General features: G+C 34.4%; 2 protein-coding genes across 2 annotated transcripts in view; one reads left to right on the forward strand and one right to left on the reverse strand.

Annotated features, from left to right (window-relative positions):
• LOC107445971 (uncharacterized) overlaps window positions 1–2074 on the forward strand; it is a gene marked incomplete at its 5' end in the record, with an annotated part of 10494 nt that extends 8420 nt beyond the window's left edge. The window contains 1 exon segment of the mRNA XM_071185404.1: window positions 1850–2074. Within this exon segment, the coding sequence (XP_071041505.1) occupies window positions 1850–2059 (210 nt within the window).
• Window positions 2075–8495: 6421 nt separating this feature from the next.
• On the reverse strand, window positions 8496–20196 carry LOC107436431 (uncharacterized). The gene is made up of 4 exons (XM_043040253.2): window positions 19740–20196; window positions 16423–16630; window positions 11203–11350; window positions 8496–8794 (listed from the first exon to the last, which is right to left on the reverse strand). Exons 1-4 carry the CDS (start codon window positions 20036–20038, stop codon window positions 8580–8582), a joined length of 870 nt encoding a protein of 289 aa, XP_042896187.1. The 5' UTR covers window positions 20039–20196; the 3' UTR covers window positions 8496–8579.
• Between the last annotated feature and the right edge of the window lie 1294 nt (window positions 20197–21490).

Consider the following 21490-nt stretch of genomic DNA (forward strand, 5'->3'; position numbering starts at 1 on the left):
AACTTTATCACTAAAATATATAAAGACAAATTCCCATAAGCATAGGAAGGCTAACTGCTCTGCTTCCTACAAGAGACATTCTGATGCGGTAGAACAGTGGTACCCAATTGCTTTCGGCTAAGGAATGGAACCCTAAATGCTTAACATTCTTTCGACGGAACCTCAACTTTATCACTAAAATATATAAAGACAAATTCCCATAAGCATAGGAAGGCTAACTGCTCTGCTTCCTACAAGAGACATTCTGATGCGGTAGAACAGTGGTACCCAATTGCTTTCGGCTAAGGAATGGAACCCTAAATGCTTAACATTCTTTCGACGGAACCTCAACTTTATCACTAAAATATATAAAGACAAATTCCCATAAGCATAGGAAGGCTAACTGCTCTGCTTCCTACAAGAGACATTCTGATGCGGTAGAACAGTGGTACCCAATTGCTTTCGGCTAAGGAATGGAACCCTAAATGCTTAACATTCTTTCGACGGAACCTCAACTTTATCACTAAAATATATAAAGACAAATTCCCATAAGCATAGGAAGGCTAACTGCTCTGCTTCCTACAAGAGACATTCTGATGCGGTAGAACAGTGGTACCCAATTGCTTTCGGCTAAGGAATGGAACCCTAAATGCTTAACATTCTTTCGACGGAACCTCAACTTTATCACTAAAATATATAAAGACAAATTCCCATAAGCATAGGAAGGCTAACTGCTCTGCTTCCTACAAGAGACATTCTGATGCGGTAGAACAGTGGTACCCAATTGCTTTCGGCTAAGGAATGGAACCCTAAATGCTTAACATTCTTTCGACGGAACCTCAACTTTATCACTAAAATATATAAAGACAAATTCCCATAAGCATAGGAAGGCTAACTGCTCTGCTTCCTACAAGAGACATTCTGATGCGGTAGAACAGTGGTACCCAATTGCTTTCGGCTAAGGAATGGAACCCTAAATGCTTAACATTCTTTCGACGGAACCTCAACTTTATCACTAAAATATATAAAGACAAATTCCCATAAGCATAGGAAGGCTAACTGCTCTGCTTCCTACAAGAGACATTCTGATGCGGGAGAACAGTGGTACCCAATTGCTTTCGGCTAAGGAATGGAACCCTAAATGCTTAACATTCTTTCGACGGAACCTCAACTTTATCACTAAAATATATAAAGACAAATTCCCATAAGCATAGGAAGGCTAACTGCTCTGCTTTCCAACAAGAGACATTCTGATGCGGTAGAGCAGTGGTACCCAATTGTTTTCGGCTATGGAATGGAACCCTAAATGCTTAACTTTCTTTCGACGGAACCCCAACTTTATCACTAAAATATATAAAGGCAAATTCCCATAAGCATAGGAATGCTAACTGCTCCGCTTCTTGCAAGAGATATACTGATGTGGTTAAACAGTGGTACCCAATTGTTCTCGGCTATAAAACCCTAAATGTTCAACAATCTTTCCACGGAACCCCGACTTTATAACTAAATTATATGAAGACGATAGTGAGCTTATTAACCTATAAAATACTGCTCTATTTTTAAAATATTTAATAAGGAGAATGGCATTTTATTATTGTTTTATCATTAATAATTTTAAATAGTGTTTTATACCCGAGAATTGAATTCACAGTCTTTGAGCTGAGTCTTGTCTTCTTATGAATTTGTTTTTGGTGTATATAAACTGAAAATGAGTGAAATAAGCCAAATTATGGTTTTAGTTAAAATGAAAACTAAAATGGACTGCTATAAACAATGAAAATTGCTAGTAGGGAATCATATTTCTTTATTTTTTTTTTTTGAAAAGTGCTGCGAAAAGTACTAATGCAATATTTATTGATGAATTTTTTAGAATCAAGAATCTGTGTTTCCGAAATTTCCTATACGACTAAGTAGGAATGAATATAAAGAACTTGTCAAAGACATCGGCTTTTCAGTTGTTGAGTGTGAGGAATATTATCGAATATTCGAATTCGAAAGCCTGCTGGACTTTTACGAAAAATGTGAGTATGACATTTGTTTCAAATTTGTTCTAAAAATTATTTTTATTATTTACAAATAATTGAAGAACTCGTGTTTTCTCAAACTTGGCTTTGTGTAATTCTTAAGCCTCCCTCTCAAACTCTACGGGTTTCGAACGAAATCTCGCAAGCTGTTTTTCGAAACTCCGTCTTCTTATGAAATTGTGCTTTTTTGCGATTAATATGTTATTTTCAATACTCCTGTTAGTTTGTAAGAGTTACTCATTCATGACTGTTAGGGCAAGATTAGCTCATATGAAATATGCTATTTTCAATACTCCTGTGAGTTTGTAAGAGTTACTCATGACTGTTAGGTCAAGTTTAGCTCATATGAAGCCAGCTCCCTATTCTGAATCTCAGCTATGCTTATTCTGAAAATGGTGCAAAATGTCAATATAGAGAAAAGCCATGTTTTTGTGAAAATGATAATCGGTTATAGCCCTATTTTTTAATATTTAAAAACTTGCTCCAATGCTGCATTATCTGAACTCATAAAAATTTGCAAGAACTGAGAATGAGGCAGTGATTTTGATAATTTTCATGTAGTTAGAAAAATGCCACTGGATTGGCAATTTTTAAAAAAAGTTAAATAAATTTTAAAATATTCAAGTTATTCGTCCATAGCAGGCTTTGTACCGCAGTGGCGCCTTCTGTTTTAAATACCGAAATGGGTAAAAAGAATATCTGTTTATATATCGCAAAATCATACCAGTTTCCGGATAGCCTGGTCGGTAGGGCGCTGGGCCCATGTCTGAGAGTTCGTAGGTTCGAACCCCGTCGGCCGAAGACTCTCCGTGTAGTAAAGTGACTGATGCACGTTAAATATGCCGAGTTGCTAAAGTTCTCCATGTTCCCATAACAAATCAATAACTCTGGGGGTACTGGATTGGAGATCGATCGTTCTCTGACTCAGGTCAAAATTGCGATCTGTGGATGAATGAATGGTTGTATGAATGGGTCCGCTCTATAAGCGGGTGTGACGTATTATGTAGCAGAAGTCGATTTCTTGTCCATAGATGGCGCCACTGGATACGTCAACAACAACACACTGGCGCATACGTCAACAACAACATACCAGTTTCTCTTCAGACACACACCAACATTTAACCCTTCTCCTATGTCCTTAAAAGGGAATTTATCGGTTAATGGTTAAGGTTGGAAGACAAGACAGATAGAAAAAAAAAGAAGAAAAAAAAACCAATAAATCGAAGCAAAAAATAGACGAAAATAAAAAGAAATATAAAATTTAAAAAAAAAAATACAAAAATTGAAAAATGAAAAAAAGAAACGGTTATTCTATTAGTTAGGGCATTTGATTAAAAAGTATCCAGAGCTAATCGGTCAAGTTTAGTAGTGGTTGGTGCTCAACATTGCATAATTTTGTCAGTTTTTCATGAAAATTATTTCAGGATTTCCTCGCATTCTTCTAGAAAATTAATCAGGTTGGTTGCCTTCTGTTCCAATTTTGGATTCTTATAGATGGACTATGAGGAATTCTAGCTTTGGTTGTTTAAAGTGGTAGGATGTGGTAAGCGGACATTCTATTGCATAATGCCACACTGTTCCTACTCCTCCTCAGGCACAAGTGTTGTCAGTTGCCAGGCAGAAGCGTTTTTGATAGGTTCAAAAGGGGTCGCGGTCTGTAAAGAAGAGGATTTTTCCGTCTATTATTTCTCACTTAATACATCTTTCGAAAATATTTCATTCATGTATTTTTAGAGTTCGGTGTTCCTAGATAGGAATTAAGAAATATCAAACCCACCAAAACCGAAATGCAAAAAACCTGTACTTCATATTGAGGTCATATTGGTGTCCCAAGATAGGAATTAAGAAATATCAAACCCACCTAAACCGAAATGCAAAAAACCTGTACTTCATATTGAGGTACTATTTTCAGTAGGTTCCAAACTTGCAATGAAAATGGGGATTCTTATTTAAGATTTTTTAAGAAGTAGCTAATCTCCTGTAGTAGAATTTGCATCATTCTAAACATCTTTAAAAATATTTATACAAATATTTTTGCCCGCAGTGGACTGATCGTTAAGACACGGTTCCCAGCAGATCACCGAAGTCAAGCATCACTGGCTGCGGTCAGTGTGCGGGTGGGTGACCACTTGGATCAGNGCAAAATTAGTGACTTAGAGGGAAACTAGCTAGACTACATCTATAATTTTGTAACAATCAATCTAGACAATCAGCAATCAATCAAGCAATCCTATTTAAATCTGATATTTTATATAGCAATCTTGTTTCATAATTTGTGATCGTTTCGAATTGCTAATAGACGTTTATAACTTATAGGATTTTGCAAAATTAGTGACTTAGAGGGAAACTAGCTAGACTACATCTATAATTTTGTAACAATCAATCTAGACAATCAGCAATCAATCAAGCAATCCTATTTAAATCTGATATTTTATATAGCAATCTTGTTTCATAATTTGTGATCGTTTCGAATTGCTAATAGACGTTTATAACTTATAGGATTTTGCAAAATTAGTGACTTAGAGGGAAACTAGCTAGACTACATCTATAATTTTGTAACAATCAATCTAGACAATCAGCAATCAATCAAGCAATCCTATTTAAATCTGATATTTTATATAGCAATCTTGTTTCATAATTTGTGATCGTTTCGAATTGCTAATAGACGTTTATAACTTATAGGATTTTGCAAAATTAGTGTCTTAGAGGGAAACTAGCTAGACTACATCTATAATTTTGTAACAATCAATCTAGACAATCAGCAATCAATCAAGCAATCCTATTTAAATCTGATATTTTATATAGCAATCTTGTTTCATAATTTGTGATCGTTTCGAATTGCTAATAGACGTTTATAACTTATAGGATTTTGCAAAATTAGTGACTTAGAGGGAAACTAGCTAGACTACATCTATAATTTTGTAACAATCAATCTAGACAATCAGCAATCAATCAAGCAATCCTATTTAAATCTGATATTTTATATAGCAATCTTGTTTCATAATTTGTGATCGTTTCGAATTGCTAATAGACGTTTATAACTTATAGGATTTTGCAAAATTAGTGACTTAGAGGGAAACTAGCTAGACTACATCTATAATTTTGTAACAATCAATCTAGACAATCAGCAATCAATCAAGCAATCCTATTTAAATCTGATATTTTATATAGCAATCTTGTTTCATAATTTGTGATCGTTTCGAATTGCTAATAGACGTTTATAACTTATAGGATTTTGCAAAATTAGTGACTTAGAGGGAAACTAGCTAGACTACATCTATAATTTTGTAACAATCAATCTAGACAATCAGCAATCAATCAAGCAATCCTATTTAAATCTGATATTTTATATAGCAATCTTGTTTCATAATTTGTGATCGTTTCGAATTGCTAATAGACGTTTATAACTTATAGGATTTTGCAAAATTAGTGACTTAGAGGGAAACTAGCTAGACTACATCTATAATTTTGTAACAATCAATCTAGACAATCAGCAATCAATCAAGCAATCCTATTTAAATCTGATATTTTATATAGCAATCTTGTTTCATAATTTGTGATCGTTTCGAATTGCTAATAGACGTTTATAACTTATAGGATTTTGCAAAATTAGTGACTTAGAGGGAAACTAGCTAGACTACATCTATAATTTTGTAACAATCAATCTAGACAATCAGCAATCAATCAAGCAATCCTATTTAAATCTGATATTTTATATAGCAATCTTGTTTCATAATTTGTGATCGTTTCGAATTGCTAATAGACGTTTATAACTTATAGGATTTTGCAAAATTAGTGACTTAGAGGGAGAGAAACTAACTGGACTACATCTTTAATTTTGCAATATGGTACATGTAGGACATAGGTTCTGAAATATGGTATGGTTATATGGTATTGATTCTTGGGGAGGTGAAAAAATTGTGACCAATAAGGATAAAAGAAAAACCTCGCATTTTTAATGAAATTACAACCTTGTAACTTCTAAAGCATCGCCCGTAATTATGAAACATAGAGATTCTATACAATGAATGACACGTAGCTAATTGGAATATACTTAAGTGTATATGGAATAATATATTCACGAGAAAAAAAGTATCAGTTGTAAAATAAAATGTATTTTTAATATTTCATTTTTAAAAAAAATAGTTTGTATTTAAAACTTTTAGAATGCTTATTTCTTGTATTTAAAAAAAAACAAACAATTGTGACTATTTAAGGGCGTGATTTTCAATGATTGTGAGCGAAGTGATAAAATAAACCAAGCTGTCTGATAAGTTACAATTTACCATATATTTTAATCAAAAACATTCATAGTTTTAATACATCAATTAAAAAAACTCAAAAATTTTGTTTGCAGAATTATAAGATAATTTCTACCCGCTGTTAAGATAATTTCGTTTGTTCTAAATGTGTTCTACTTGTGTTATTTTTTTATGTGTATTACAACTCAGTTTTAATATTTTTAATAGGTTTACATTAAGCTTTTATGCACTGTTCGAAAACTAATGTATTCTTTGATGTTTCATGTTTAATAAATAATTTATGACAATTTTCTGATGTTTTATACTTAATTACGTGCATTTTACTGCAGCTGTAAAAATGTTAAGAATTTTTGCAGGATGTTGCGAAAACCTTGATGCATTTTAACTATAGAAATAAAACTGAAAAGTACTATCTAAATATGTACCTTTATAAAAATGGATCAAAAGAATATAACAGATCAGTTGAAATTTTCAAAATCCCCATACATGTGAACCAGGAAGCAAGAATACAGGACAACAAAAGCTCACAGCTAGTTCTTCAATTCCAAGCTGCTTCCCTATAGGGACAGAATTGTTGCCTCTTTTTTGCAGAATTAAAAAGGTTGGAAATGCAATCATATTTCCTTCATTAAGGGTTTTTTCAAGTGAAGTGCAATTGCCCGGTATTCCTTACACTGATGTTTCTTTAAGTGTAAAGTACAATTTCCCGGTATTTATGTCGTAAGCTAATTGGAGAATCATTTCTTTGGAAACGGCTGACATCATTTGTTACGTTTATTGCAGTGAGCCTTGTAGGTGCATTTTATTTTATTTTAAATTGTCTCTGAACAGCCGACCCAAATTTTTCGGGTTTACAACTACTAATGTTCAACTCCGTAGTCTTATAATATTGAATCCAATCCAGAAGACAAGGGAACTCTTGGATCAAGTATTTGGAGAAATTTGCCTTCATGGAGGACTTTTTTGATGGAAAACCACGAAAACATCCCATGGTTAGCCTGATGTCAAGAACCGCTAGCCCGGGCTCCGTCTACCACTGAGGATATTTTACGTCAGCATTGTGGTCTAGGTGCACTGGATGCGGAGTTCGTATCGACCAGCCATCGCTGTGTTTTGAACCCCCTTTACCTCATTGGAAGGCGAACGTTCTATCGCCTGGCTCTTGTAGGTGTATTGCGAGATACGTAAGCAGTTTTCAAAAGGCCTAATTTTCCAATTAGTCTACGACGAGCCGTGGTACCTCAGGGGATAGAGCGCTCACCTCTCAATGAGGTGAACTGGGTTCGAATCCCGGCAATGACTGGTTGATTCAAATTCCACACCCGGCTCTCACCGACCACAGTGCTGACGTAAAATATCCTCAGTGGTTGACGGACCATGGTTTATAGTTCTCTTGCCGTCAGACTAACGTGGAAGGTTTTCGTAGAAATTATCCATGCAACGCATATGCGGGTTAGTTCCATCAGAAAGTCCTCCTCGAAAGCGTATTTCTTCCAATACTTGAATCAGGAGTTCCCTTGTCTTCTAGATTGGGTTCCAAATAACAAGGCTACGGACTCGAAAATTGGTAGTCGTAAACTGAAAAAATTTAATTGGCTGTTCAACGATGGTTATAAAATAAAATTAGCCTACGAAGTATGGACTATAAAAGGGAGAAGTCACTCAGCAGGTTATGAATCCTCTCGAAAAGTTTAATTTAATGGATATGAACTACGGCGACTCAGGGTTTGGATCTGGTCGCTCCCAATGAAGCGACCTTGTCTCGAATCCCAAAGGGGAACAAGGTTTGAATCCCAGTGGTGACTGGTTGATACGAATTCTGTTCCCAGCCCTCACCAACCACAGCGCTGACGTAAATATCCTCAGAGGTAGACGGATCATGGGTTTGAATCTCCTTGCAGTCAGGTTAAACATGAGAGGTTTTCCTCTATGTATTGCTAATATGAGTTAGTTCAATCAGAAATTCCTCCACGAAGGCTAGTTTGTCCAAATGCTTGATTCACGAAATATAACTCCAAGAAATTATTAATTTTTGGCTTTAACGAGCATTGCATTAGTTGTTTTTGTTCATTTACGTCGCACTAGAGCTGCACAATGGGCTATGTTTATGGTTATGNGCTGGGAACCGTGTCTTAACGATCGGGAAAAGCATTGCATTAGTATGCTTCATATAAATTACTTTTCAATTATTGTATTTCGTGTGCAATCCAGAGCAAAAAGAACAAATAACTAAAACACAAAAGTTATTTTATTTAAGAACGAAATATTTCCAGATTCAGATACGAAAACGTCTCTTAAAAAATAGGAATAAAATTCAGGTTGACATTGTGTCAACTTTTATATTAGATTTTATGTTAAGATTCTTTTTTCGAATAAGAATTTTAGCTGTGCTCGTGTGGAGGTAATATTCTCCTATAGATGATCGGCCATTTATTTCCATCAGAGCTTGAATATATTCTTCTTCGAACTCCTTTAGTACGTTGATGGGCAAGTGTGCAGCAATCACTCTGTCTTTCGTTAGAGCAGACGCTAGAATTAAATAAAATATTCTGTTATTACATTTTGTTTTGTTATTGCATATAATTTCATCTGTTAACTTTTATCAAGATACATTTCTTCATTGCTAACAAGATATTTAAAAAAAAGTACAAATTTCTTGTACTTGCAAATTTTGCACACGAAAAACTGTATTGATGGCGCTGGAATAGTGCCATCAATACAGTTCAGTCAATACAGATTTTGAAACACAAATAAACTACAAACAGTAGTTTCGTATACTAACGTGTTTGTGCAAGCTTAACATTGGTGTTTATTGTGTTGATGAAGTTTTACAGTTGTGAGAAGTCAGTTTGTGTTATACACCTTTGTTAAACTAAATAACTAGTAGAAAATATATTACTTATATTTTATTTAATGAAATTTAAAAATATAGCTTAGATACCTGCCAAGTTTATGCATGCTCAGTGTGCATAAAATCAAAGATGACTCAGAATTCATTGAAAAAGTTATAAACAGATTTGGACAGCAAACAAGACAATTACAATACTTGTTTGATTAGACAATTTTTTAATTATTATGTATCAATAATTACTTAATTATTTGTTTTTGATTAAAAATATGTAATAAAATTTTTTATAACAAAATTGTTTTTCTGTATCTCTTTAATTGTTTAAAAAAAAGTGCACCCTCTTGCACCCCGCTGCCGGCGCCCTTGGTGTCTACCACTACAAAAATGCATAGATGAAGGTAGACATTGTCGATAACTCCTCTTACCACATTGGTGACCTTCGGACGTGTGAACACGCCTACCTTGACAGAAACTCCCACTTTGATTTGAACACGCCTACTTCGATGGATGGTCCCCATTAACAGTAAGTAGATTTGCTACTTGTGACTGCGACATTATCCACCTCCTCGCGTTGTTGCTACTCAGTCTCGATCACACACAACATCTGCTTGCATACATTTGGCAGCTAATGGTAACACAGGAACGACCACGACCGTGATCTGAATACAGCTCTCCCGGCTTCTCCCAAAACAGCAATGAATCAACTTGTGGTACACGTTCATCGAATTCTATCACAGATATAATTCTAGTGGGGCTGTACTGTTGTGCGTCTGCCTCTACAAAAATGCAATTCCAATTCACAAGTATGTAAGGTATGGTAACTCGATGTCGGGGTACCTTTTCATAGATGAAGGCTGACATTGTTGATTTCTCCCCTTCCCCAATTACTAAGATAATCTGAAATGTTATTTAAGTAGACAGGACCTCCCTTAAGAGGACGCCATATCGAAGGAGAAGTCCTCCATGGCAAATTCTCTTCTGCCTTCAAAAGCTGTTTAAAATATATAGTGCAGAGGTAAAACTAAAATAAAATATGATGTTTCAAGAACTGACATTTTTTTCCAAAAATATTAAAGTGCAAGTAAATGACAGATTTGGGCTTCAAGAAGATCACAATACCCACTCACGTGACCTATTACGTCAGTTCCAGCTGATCGTTTATTCCCCTCATTCCCGACCGTGTTTATTTTTCGCCACGGTAGGGGGCAGTATTTGTGGAGGTTGTTTTAACTTCCGGTTGAAGATTCAAGTAGAAGAATTTCTACTGGTGTAAACTTTTCTTATTTTTTTTATTTCCTATAAGCTGCACAATCAGTCTTCCGATGAGCAGACCTAGTGCATTCTCCAGAAGTGGTATCCACTCTTTCAGGACCACCACAATGGGTGAGATTCCGTTGGCCATGTTAATTTGGACGTCTAGTTTCTGGCACACTAGATGGCAGCACCGAGACTATTTGGATGCTAAAGTGCTCTAGGAATTTAATTTTGCCGGTAATGCCAAGAGCCAATAAGGCATTCCATGGATCATTTACATGCCGCATAAGCATACGACATGGCCGCTGAGGATTTTCTGCATCTCGAAAATCCGGTGTCTGAGCCGGGGATCGAACCAACACCTCCTAGAATAAGGAAGGCCTCAGCACGGATCAATTTAGTAGTCCGATGTGACGAAGTTAACTGCGCAGTAGATGAAAAATAAGAAAGATATCATTACGTCCGGGGTACTAAGCTGCGCAGTGGTTGAAAATACGAAATATGTCATTACGTTCGGATTACTAAAGAATATTTATGGTAACCCGTGCTGAGGCCTGCTCTTATCTAGGAGGTGTTGATCGAACCCGCAGACTTGGGCTCAGAAGGCCGACAACAACAAACTGCGCCACCCAGACACCTGCTGGTGTAAACTAAATTGCGTAAATCCACATCTCAACTTCAATTGCATATCAATAGAGTATAATTCCCTTAAGTTACCATGTAATTTTCCGGTCAATAAGAATGCATCGACATCTATAGCTGTTTCAGACCGTTAAGTTTTTCTATTAAAGATTAGTTTTTAGTAAATTAAAAACTTGAAAACTGTGTATTTTACCTCTAAATTCTTCTTCTGTGGCAAATGCAATGACTCTAAAATCCTCAACGCAACTAATTATTTCAAAATCTAGATCGTTTAAAATTTTTTCGTAAAATCCTATACCAGTTCCATGAGCTTGGAAATCTGTAAACTTTTTCTCTAAATGCTGTAAGAAGAAATTTTTTTTTTATGTAGATTTACTTTCTAATTTTACCAAACTTTCTGCATTTTAAAAATAAAACATCAAGATAAAGATCATGCAGGTTATAGTCGTAACAGTTTGACGTAGACAACATTAATTTGCGGTTGGTTTTAGTTTATACACAGTTGTCTTGACTGGAATAAATTTTTGTTATGCGTACAGCGTGGAAAAAAAAAAGAACTCTGAACAACTTTTGATCTAATGACTGGGTCTTCACTTTTTAGGAGTCATTTAAGGGTTCGAGATCTTAATATAAAATATTTCTGTTAAATAGAGTAGGCAATATTTTAAGTTACGAAATCAGACCCAAGACAAAATGACCATATTTTTCTTCTTCTTTCATTTACTTATTTTTGTTGACAAATTTGGATTTTTGAATCTCAAAATATAGGGGTAGCCGCAATCAGGATCCCAATAGTCTGGATAGAAAAACCATTGAAAATTTAGACCCCCAAGGCAGAGATGCCAACTGCTCCGGAAACGCCAATATAATTAAAAAAACGGTAAGTAACTACAAATAAATTTTGCAAATATTTGACTGTTTTTGCTTGCTTTTTAAAAGGTATAGCACGACGAAAATACTACAAAGTGGTGAATTATATAAGCCTACAAATTATTTAGAAATAGTGGTGGATAAAAATGTACTAAATTGAATTTATTAAATCAAGAATCACAATTGATAAACTACCACTTTAAAATATATATTTGCGGTCCGGAGCAAGTTGGCATCTCTGCCAAGGTATAGTTCACTTTTTATGCATTTCGCCATATCTTGAGAATTTGTGGTTATGTTAACGAATTTAAAAATATTTTTGCTTACAAATGTGAAATTTGTTTATCCGAAGATAACTCCGTGAAAAAAATAATTTTTAATAATATATTATTGTTTATAATTTTGTTTAATCATCCAAAGTTTTTGAATTGTAAGGTATACAAACTTTTATATAGTTTTAAAATATATATTGTTTCGAATGGCGAAATATAAAATTTGAACGAAATCTGCCTTTAAGTAAAAAATTTTTTATAGGAAATTCTAGATTTAAAATTTGATGATTATTCATTTGCTTAGAGCTTTAGCCCCATTCCTTCTAAAATGACAGGGTGACAAGCCTCCCGCCAAAATTACAGGGTGAAGCTTTGTCTTCTATTTCTCGTGCATGTAATATTTCCAGGCTGGTTGTAATATTTCCAGGCTGGTTTCCAGGCCAATAACGCGCCATAAATATTAAAGCTATTTATTTCCTATTGACCAGAATCATGCTTATTTCCCAATCTATACAACAGATGGACAATGTGTACAAATAAAATTGAAACTAAACTATTTTAAAAACTAAATGTCTAGCTAAATCTACAACAGAAAATTCCACACCATATTGTTTTCCCAATCACCGCCAATGTCGCCAAATCCACCTCGCAACGTATTCTAAGATTAATCATTTATGCATAATTATAATATAATTTTACCTGATACATGCTCCATTTAGGCTTTTGCAGCAGGTATTTTGCGCATTCAAAATGAGGATTTTTTAGGGCAGTAAGGATAATGGCCTCTCCTCCTGGTTGCAGCAAGTAATGGATATTAGCAAAACCTGACTTCTGATCAGTCAAACAGTTAAAACAGTAAAAGGAAACAATTTTGGACATCTTAGCCTCCCACTCAATTAAAGTTGATCTGAAAGAAATAGTTTAGTTTTTACACAAAGGAGAAACGCTGCTAGATTATGATACAATTTGTGTACCAAATTAAAATTAAATTTTTTTATAAGCTATTATGCATTGCAAAGAAACATTTTAGTACGACATATTGGTGAGATACGTGAATGAACCTTCAATGCTAGAAGCATAAAACTTCGTACACGTGTAGCAGACATATGAAGACTTAATTTTGAATAAGAGGCTATTTCAGAATTAGCCCATAACAATAGCAGACTTTCAAAATGGCGAAATCTGAAAACTTTTGATGCACTATTTTTTAAATATTTTCGACAGTTATGAACGGCATCTACTAAAGAAATGACTACATGTATTTATCTATTTTAATCAATATGTACCTGTATGTTACTTATATATGAACTTATATTTCCGCCACTTATACTGAATTTATCTACTTCAATTAATATATCACTTATGACAATATACATGAATATATATCACCAGCTCGTTTCGCTAATTGATCCTCCCCACGTCTCAATCGTTTTGGTTCCTTGGTGATAAACTGATTGTCACATTAACCTTTTGTTTACGGCGTTCCATATTGTGCCATGACACGTAGTCCACATGCTGTTCCATCCGTACACAAAAGGTTAAAAGTATTTGGATTATTTTATTTTTAGTAATATATGTCATGTTTCATTAATGGTATAATTCATCATTTATAAATTTTTTTAAATCAAATTCTAAAAGTGTTCCGTGAAACCCTGTGATTCTGTAAAAAAATCACAAGCGTTCTGAGAGTTAAGATTTTTTATAACCAGTAATACTTATATCCAATCAATATTTCGCATTATTGATTGTGTTTGATTGTTAGTATTTTGGATGCTTATATGAAATTACCTATGAATTGCCAATGAATATAAAATGTAATAAAATTTTTAAATTATATTTTTTACTAACAATAATGTGTTTTGAAGAAAATGTCACACATTCGCGTTTCCTAAGGTTTGCTTCGCAATCCGAGCTCGTTTCATTCGTACATTGGTTACGTTACTTTCGTCTAGGTTTGTATACTTTTTTGAAGACTGAAATTTAGAATAAACAGAACATAAAACTATTCTCTGAACAAGATTCTAATTATATATTTGGCTTCTCTGTATGAAATTCTAAATACAGTTAGTATACTTTCAATACCTCAAAGTTGAAGGGTCCCGCAGTGGACTGATCGTTAAGACACGGCTCCCAGTAGATCACCGAAGTCAAGCATCACTGGCTGCGGTCAGTGTGCGGGTGGGTGACCACTTGGATGAGTCTGCGTAGGGACCGAGGGTGTGCGGTATTGGTCCTCGTAAAACTGTTCTACCGTAAAGTGCTCGACTTCGCGNAATAAACAGCATCGGATGACACAATGATTAAGATTTGACTGTCAAATTATAAGAAAGAGTGATTTTTTAAAATTTATTTTGTATTTAACATCACTTCAATTTCTAGTTCATGATTACCGAATAAAGTTAGCATTTTACAAGTACTTGTTGTTATAATTTCATAAATAGTCTTGTTTTTATATATTTGTATGGCTAATGAATTCATAAAGAGCATTAAAATATAACCAAAATTAAGTGTTCCTTTACTGGGCAATTTTGTGTTCCTTCACTGGTAAGAGCTGTTCCTTCACTGGGTCTTCTTACTACTTGTTATTTGAACCTCCAAAACTTTAAAACAAAATTATGTAAGTTCTCTACAATTTTTTTTACATAATTTGCAACTAGTAACAAATATGTTGACACTGTCATTTAACTAAAATTACGAATTTTGAAATTAATATGATTTTTTAAGAGGCAAGCGAAGCTTAAGTGTTCCTTCACTGGTTAGCTTACCCTACCACTTTAAAATATATATTTGCTGTCCGGAGCAAGTTGGCATCTCTGTTATTAGGACTCATTTAATACTTACAGATTTTAATATAAAATATTCCTGTTAAATAGTGCAAGCAATATTTTAAGTCACGAAATCTGACAACATTCTTTAGACGTACATACCATGTTTTTTATTTAATTTTTCTTGCTGACAAATTTGGATTTTTGAATCGCAAAATATAGGAGAAACCACATTCTGGATACCAATATTTAGGGTAGAAAAACCATCGAAGGTTTAGAAACTTAAGGTAAAATTCACTTTCGTGCGTTTTGCCATATCTTGAGAATTTATGGTTACGTTAACGAATTAAAGAATATTTTTGCACACAAATATGAAATTCGTTTATCCGAATATAACTCGGTGTAAAAAATAACTTTTAATAATATATTATTGTTTATAATTTTGTTTAATCATCGAAAACTTCTGAATTGTAAGGCATACACATTTTTATATCGTTTTAAAATGTGTATTGTTTTAAAGGGCAAAATACAAAATTCAAACGAATTCGACCTCTAAGCAGTGACCGATCAAGACAAATTCTGGCCCAAGGCCCACATAATTTTCTGGGCCCCTTATAAAATATGTTTAAATTAAATTACTGAAGAGTAGTGCTAATAATGAAAAAGATTCCATTGAAAAGAAGAGAAACATTCTAATAAATCTCGAAAGCAGGCGATTGAAGATTATTTTTCTAAGATAAAGTTTACATATCTATAAATTAAAGCGAAATGTAAAACAACAAAACAGTGTTATGTCAAAATAAAAATAGTATGGTGACCACAAACAATTGAAACCAGCGATTTCTGCTAAAAGTCACTGATTAGCTGAATTATTTTTTATTGTAAACTGTAATTATTTTTTATTTAGTCCTTAAACCAACACATAGCTAGCCCACCTTTCATTAGACATTTTACTAATTTTTGAGGCCCGTCAGAAATTGTGGGCCTAGATCAACACCTCCTAGAATAAGGAAGGCCTCAGCACGGATTAATTTAGTAGTCCGATGTGACGAAGTTAACTGCGCAGTAGATGAAAAATAAGAAAGATGTCATTACGTTCGGGGTACTAAGCTGCGCAGTGGTTGAAAATACGAAATATGTCATTACGTTTGGACTTAAAGGATATTTATGGTAACCCGTGCAGAGGCCTACTCTTTTCTAGGAGGTGTTGCCTAGATCCATGCCTATTGGGCCTAGGCTATAATCAGGCCCTGCCTCTAAGTCATCAAATTTTAAAAATAAGTTACACGTTTAAAATTTGATTCATTTGTTAAGACCTCTAGCCAAATTTACACCGGGAAGAAGCGCTAAAAGAGCAAAACTGAAACTAAACTATTTGGAAAAATTAATATCTATCTAAATCAACAGTAACAAATTCCAAGCTTTATCACTTTCCCAAACATCGCCAAATCCACCTCGTAAATTATTCAAGGTTTAATCATTTATGCATAATTAACATAATTTTACCTGATACATGCTCCATTTAGGCTTCTGCAGTAGGAATCTTGCACATTCAAAATGAGGATTTTTTAGGGCAGTAAGGATAATGGCCTCTCCTCCTGGTTGGAGCAAGTAATGAATATTAGCAAAACCTGACTTCTGATCAGTCAAACAGTTAAAACAGTAAAAGGAAACAATTTTGGACATCTTAGCCTCCCACTCAATTAAAGTTGATCTGAAAGAAATAGTTTAGTTTTTACACAAAGGAGTAACGCTGCTAGATTATGAAACAATCAGTGCACCAAATAAAAAGTAAATTTTTTTATAAGCTATTAAGCAGTGCAAAGAAACATTTATTTCTGAAGCATATTTGTACTCCATATTGGTGAGATATATGGTGTTTGTAGTCATCGACTACGTCAACCTTCATCTATATTAGTTTACCCCAACCTCATACCTGCCAACTCTTCCGGAAGATTTTATTTTCATATTTAAAGTGGTAGTTATTATATACTATTTTTTCTTTTATAAACATAATTTTAAAATGAGTTTATCACCACTATTCTTACAAAAATAAAGCACATATATTAATATGCGTTACTATCATGGTTGCATACCTGCCAACTTTTAATCCCTTCCATTATCATTTTTCCCAGTGGTATTAAAATGGAATTAAAACTTCAATTTTAAGCAAACAAATACGTTGCATTTGAAAAAACTTTAGTTGACAACCATGATAGTAACGCATATTAATATATGTGCTTAATTTTTGTAAGAATAGTGGTGATCAAAATCATTTAAAAATTATGTTTATAAAAGAAAAAATAGTATATATTTACTACCACTTTAAATATGAAAAAAAAATCTTCCGGAAAATCCGGAAGAATTGGCAGGTATGATGGTTGTCATCTTAAGTTTTCTCAAATACAACGTATTTGTTTGCTAAAAATTGAAGTCTTAATTCCATTTTAATACCACTGGGAAAAATGATAATGGAAGGGATTAAAAGTTGGCAGGTATGCAACCTAGAATCGAGTTAACATGCGTTATATACTAGTGAATTGTAATTGTATTTTTGTAGTGGTAGACTCACTACAGTATTCCCCAGACCAGAATTATATCTGTGATAGAATTCGATGAACGGATACCGCTATTGATTCATTGCTGCTTTGTGAGAGGCCGGGAGAGCTGTATTAAGATCACCGTACTGCTGACCGTGAGAAGTGTGTAAAGTTCACTCTTTTTAAATGCTGAATGTGAGAGCTGTATTAAGTTCACGGTTGTAGCCGAAGGAGTGTTGCAATTAGCAGTAGAGTGTATATAAGTAAGTATATTAGTAGTGTATGTATATAAGTAGGTCGACGTTGTTTGTGATTTTGACCGAGTAGCAACGGCGACAGGATGAGGATGTCGCAGTCACAAGTAGCAAGTCAATTGTTCAGTAAGAAATCCATCGAAGTAAGCGTGCAAATCGAAGTGGAGGTTTCTGTCAAGGTAGGCGTGTTCACATCACATCCGGGTCACCAATATGTGGTGAGAAGTTTCAGACAATGTCAACCTTCATCTATGAAAAGGTACACCATCATGAAATTAATTTTATATGTTTTATATATTAGTGTATAGGAATTGTATTTTTGTAGTGGTAGACACACTACAAGATTCATGAATGAATCGCGCCTTTAATGATAGACGCATAAAACTTGGTACACATGTAGCATACGTATTAAGACTTAATTTTGAATAAGAGGCTATCTCAGATTTAGTTCATAACAATAGTAGACATCCAAAATGGCGAAATACCAAAATTTTTAATGCACTATTTCTTAAATGTTTTTTTCTTCATGATTTTGAATGGCATCTATTAAAGAAATTACTAAATTTTTAACATGCATTTGTCTATTTTAATCAATATATATGTCACTTATATATGGACTTATATCTATTTATATCGCTTATACTACTATTACTAATATATGAGCTTAAGAGATTATATTTTTTATAACCAGTAATAATTAGATTTGTATCCAACCAATAATCCACATTATATATTAATTTATGTACTAAATATGTTCTAAAAAGTAGAAAAAAATGTTCTAAAATATTGCTCTAAAAAATAGAGTCCTGAAACATATGAATGACTACTAATAAATCAGTATGTAATGATAGTTGACTGCAACTCTAAATACGACAATTATAATTTAATTTTAAAAAGAAGACCGAAATAATTATCCATTATGTAGAAAAGCATTGGTTTGCAATAAACTTACATAGTGACTTTTCCAAAAAAAAAACAAAAAAATTCATTTTCCATTTCGAAAAAAATTTTGACAAAGTTTTGACATAAAGTTTCGACATAGAAATTCAAATTAACATTAGGTGAATATATATTGCAAAGGGGAAAAAAATATTTTTTGGCATTACAATGTTTTCGAAATATCGAAGTTCGAGATATCGAGAATATACTATAGATATACATATTTATTTGAAAATACTAACAGTTCATAGATTTTTTTTATTAAGTGCCCAGTTCTAAATTTCAGTGTTCAGAAGCACAACAAGTTTTTTTTTATTTTTCCACCAAGTTGTAAAATGTATAAAGATCAAAGAAAAGAGGAAGGAAAATTAGTACTGTCATAAAAAAGGCTTAAATTAAAGTATTATCCTGGCAGTTGAAATAAAACTTTATGTTGAATTCAATGCTAAAAATTCAATTTTCTGAGACAATCCAAACCTCGAAGTTTTATTTTTCCTAAGTGCACATTTCTAATTTTTTGAGCATTCAAACACACTACAGTTTAAAGTGCTCGAGTTTAGCATAAAGTTATAAAATATAAAAAAAAAATCATAGTTATAAAGTGCAGTATAGTTTTTGCTCGAAAGAGAACATTCGCATTATATCCACATACGCGAAGAAATCGTACAAATTGTATTTTTACCCCAACTCACTAATCACCACCACCTCCCTCAAAAAAAGGGGGTTGAGTACAGAAAAAGAGTAGAGAAGTTTTCAGTTATAATTTATATGGTAACATAAAGCTTTTCGTCAAAAAATACCTTCGATCGTAATTTTTCTAGTATGCAAGGTAAGGATCACCTTTTTTTTGCTATAATTATAGAACTAATTATAAAATTAGTGCATGTATATAACCATTAATTAATCCATATAAAATTTGATTTAATGAGGATTTGATTAATTAAAATTTAATTTTTGACAAAAGAAGTGCAAACACCAATCTTTACTTGAAGAGTAAAATAGAGATTAACAAACGAGGAACTGTTTGTTAATCATGAAGAAGAATTAAATATTATTATAAGCCTCATTCTATGCTTAAAAAAAATCTTACCTGTTAGTGATGTCAGCAACACGATATTCCATATTTCCATGCTTTCGATAGAATTTAAGGTAATTTATGAAATTAAAGGATTTGTCTACCGCTATTACTTTATGAAATTTAGGGAAGACTGTCTTAAATATCTCAAGGGAACTCACTCCACAACCCATATCCATTATAATCGAGTGGCTGAGATCACCCCAATTCAGTCTGTTGGCTGAATCTAACAAAAACTCAGCAGTAGATCTTAAGCTTGGAGAAAGATCTTTCAAGCACTGTCTATGAGGATCTTCAACATCAGCATTTGCCATTATTATTCAACTGTTTAAAATCTGAGAAGTGAAGCACACAGATCAAGGAAAACAATATCTTAACCAACTTTCAAATAAATCTTTTTCTTCTTCTTTATCTTAGTTACTAACATCAGCTTTTGATATCCTTGGCAGTCCCGCAGTGGACTGATCGTTAAGACACGATTCCCAGCAGATCACCGAAGTCAAGCATCACTGGCTGCGGTCAGTGTGCGGGTGGGTGACCACTTGGATCAGTGTGCGTAGGGACCGAGGGTGTGCGGTATCGATCCTCGTTGAGCTGTTCTACCGTAAAGTGGTGGACTGATCGTTAAGACACGGTTCCCAGCAGATCACCGAAGTCAAGCATCACTGGCTGCGGTCAGTGTGCGGGTGGGTGACCACTTGGATCAGTCTGCGTAGGGACCGAGGGTGTGCGGTATTGGTCCTCGTTAAACTGTGCTACCGTAAAGTGCTCGACTTCGCGCGCAGGTCGTCGGGCTACCGAAGCGGGGGTGCCATCCCCTCCGCAGAGGATCAAAATTGTGATGGCATGTCTTCGGATCATCCTCCGGGATGTTTCCCAGACCGTCGCCAATAGCCCATTGTGTAGCTCTAGTGCGACGTAAATTAACAACAACAACAACATATCCTTGGCAATGGGCACCTCGAGCTTCTTGAGGCCAGATTTCTAGTTGGAATATACTGGTCTTAATACTACAATAGGTGTTACGCTATAAGTTCGTTCGTAAGAAGTTAAACCTGTGATAACATAAGGATAGTTAAGAAAAATTAACACCGTGCCATCTACACTACTCTTTAAAGTATACCCAGTGGTTGTGTTTGACTCCTGCACTAATGACTCCAGTTGCCTCCTCCCATGGAGCTAAAAAGTTCACCAAGGCCGTTATTTGCAAGAGAATATTATATTTTATAACCGTCGTTGAACAGCTGACCCAAATTTTGGGTTTACGACTACTAATGTTCAACTCCGTAGCTTTGTAATTCTGAAGCCAATCCAGAAGACAAGGGAACTCCTGGATCAAGTATCTGGAGATATCTTGTCTTTGTGGAAGACTTTTTGATGGAACTAACCCGCATTTGCGTTACATGAGATGAAAACCACGAGAGCTCCCATGGTTAGCCTGACGGCCAGGGAACTCCAACCCATGATCCGTCTACCACTGCAAATGTTTCACGTCAGCACTGTGGTCGGTGCAAGCCGGATGCGGATTTGTATTTACCAGCCATCGCTGTGATTCGAACCCGATTCACCTCACTGGAAGGCGAATGCTCTATCCCTTGAGCCATCGCGGCTCAAGCGAATAGTATGAAAAAGGCTTAGATGAAGTAAAAATAATTTCATATCAGTATTCACACCAGTCATTAGGTCATGATGTGAGGAGAAATCAAGCCCCGGCACAGGGTACAGAAGGTCGCAAGTTCGTGTTCAGAAAGAAGATTAGCACATAC

The sequence above is a fragment of the Parasteatoda tepidariorum genome, chromosome 9 (genome assembly GCF_043381705.1).
Source record: "Parasteatoda tepidariorum isolate YZ-2023 chromosome 9, CAS_Ptep_4.0, whole genome shotgun sequence".
NCBI classification, from domain to species: domain Eukaryota; kingdom Metazoa; phylum Arthropoda; class Arachnida; order Araneae; family Theridiidae; genus Parasteatoda; species Parasteatoda tepidariorum.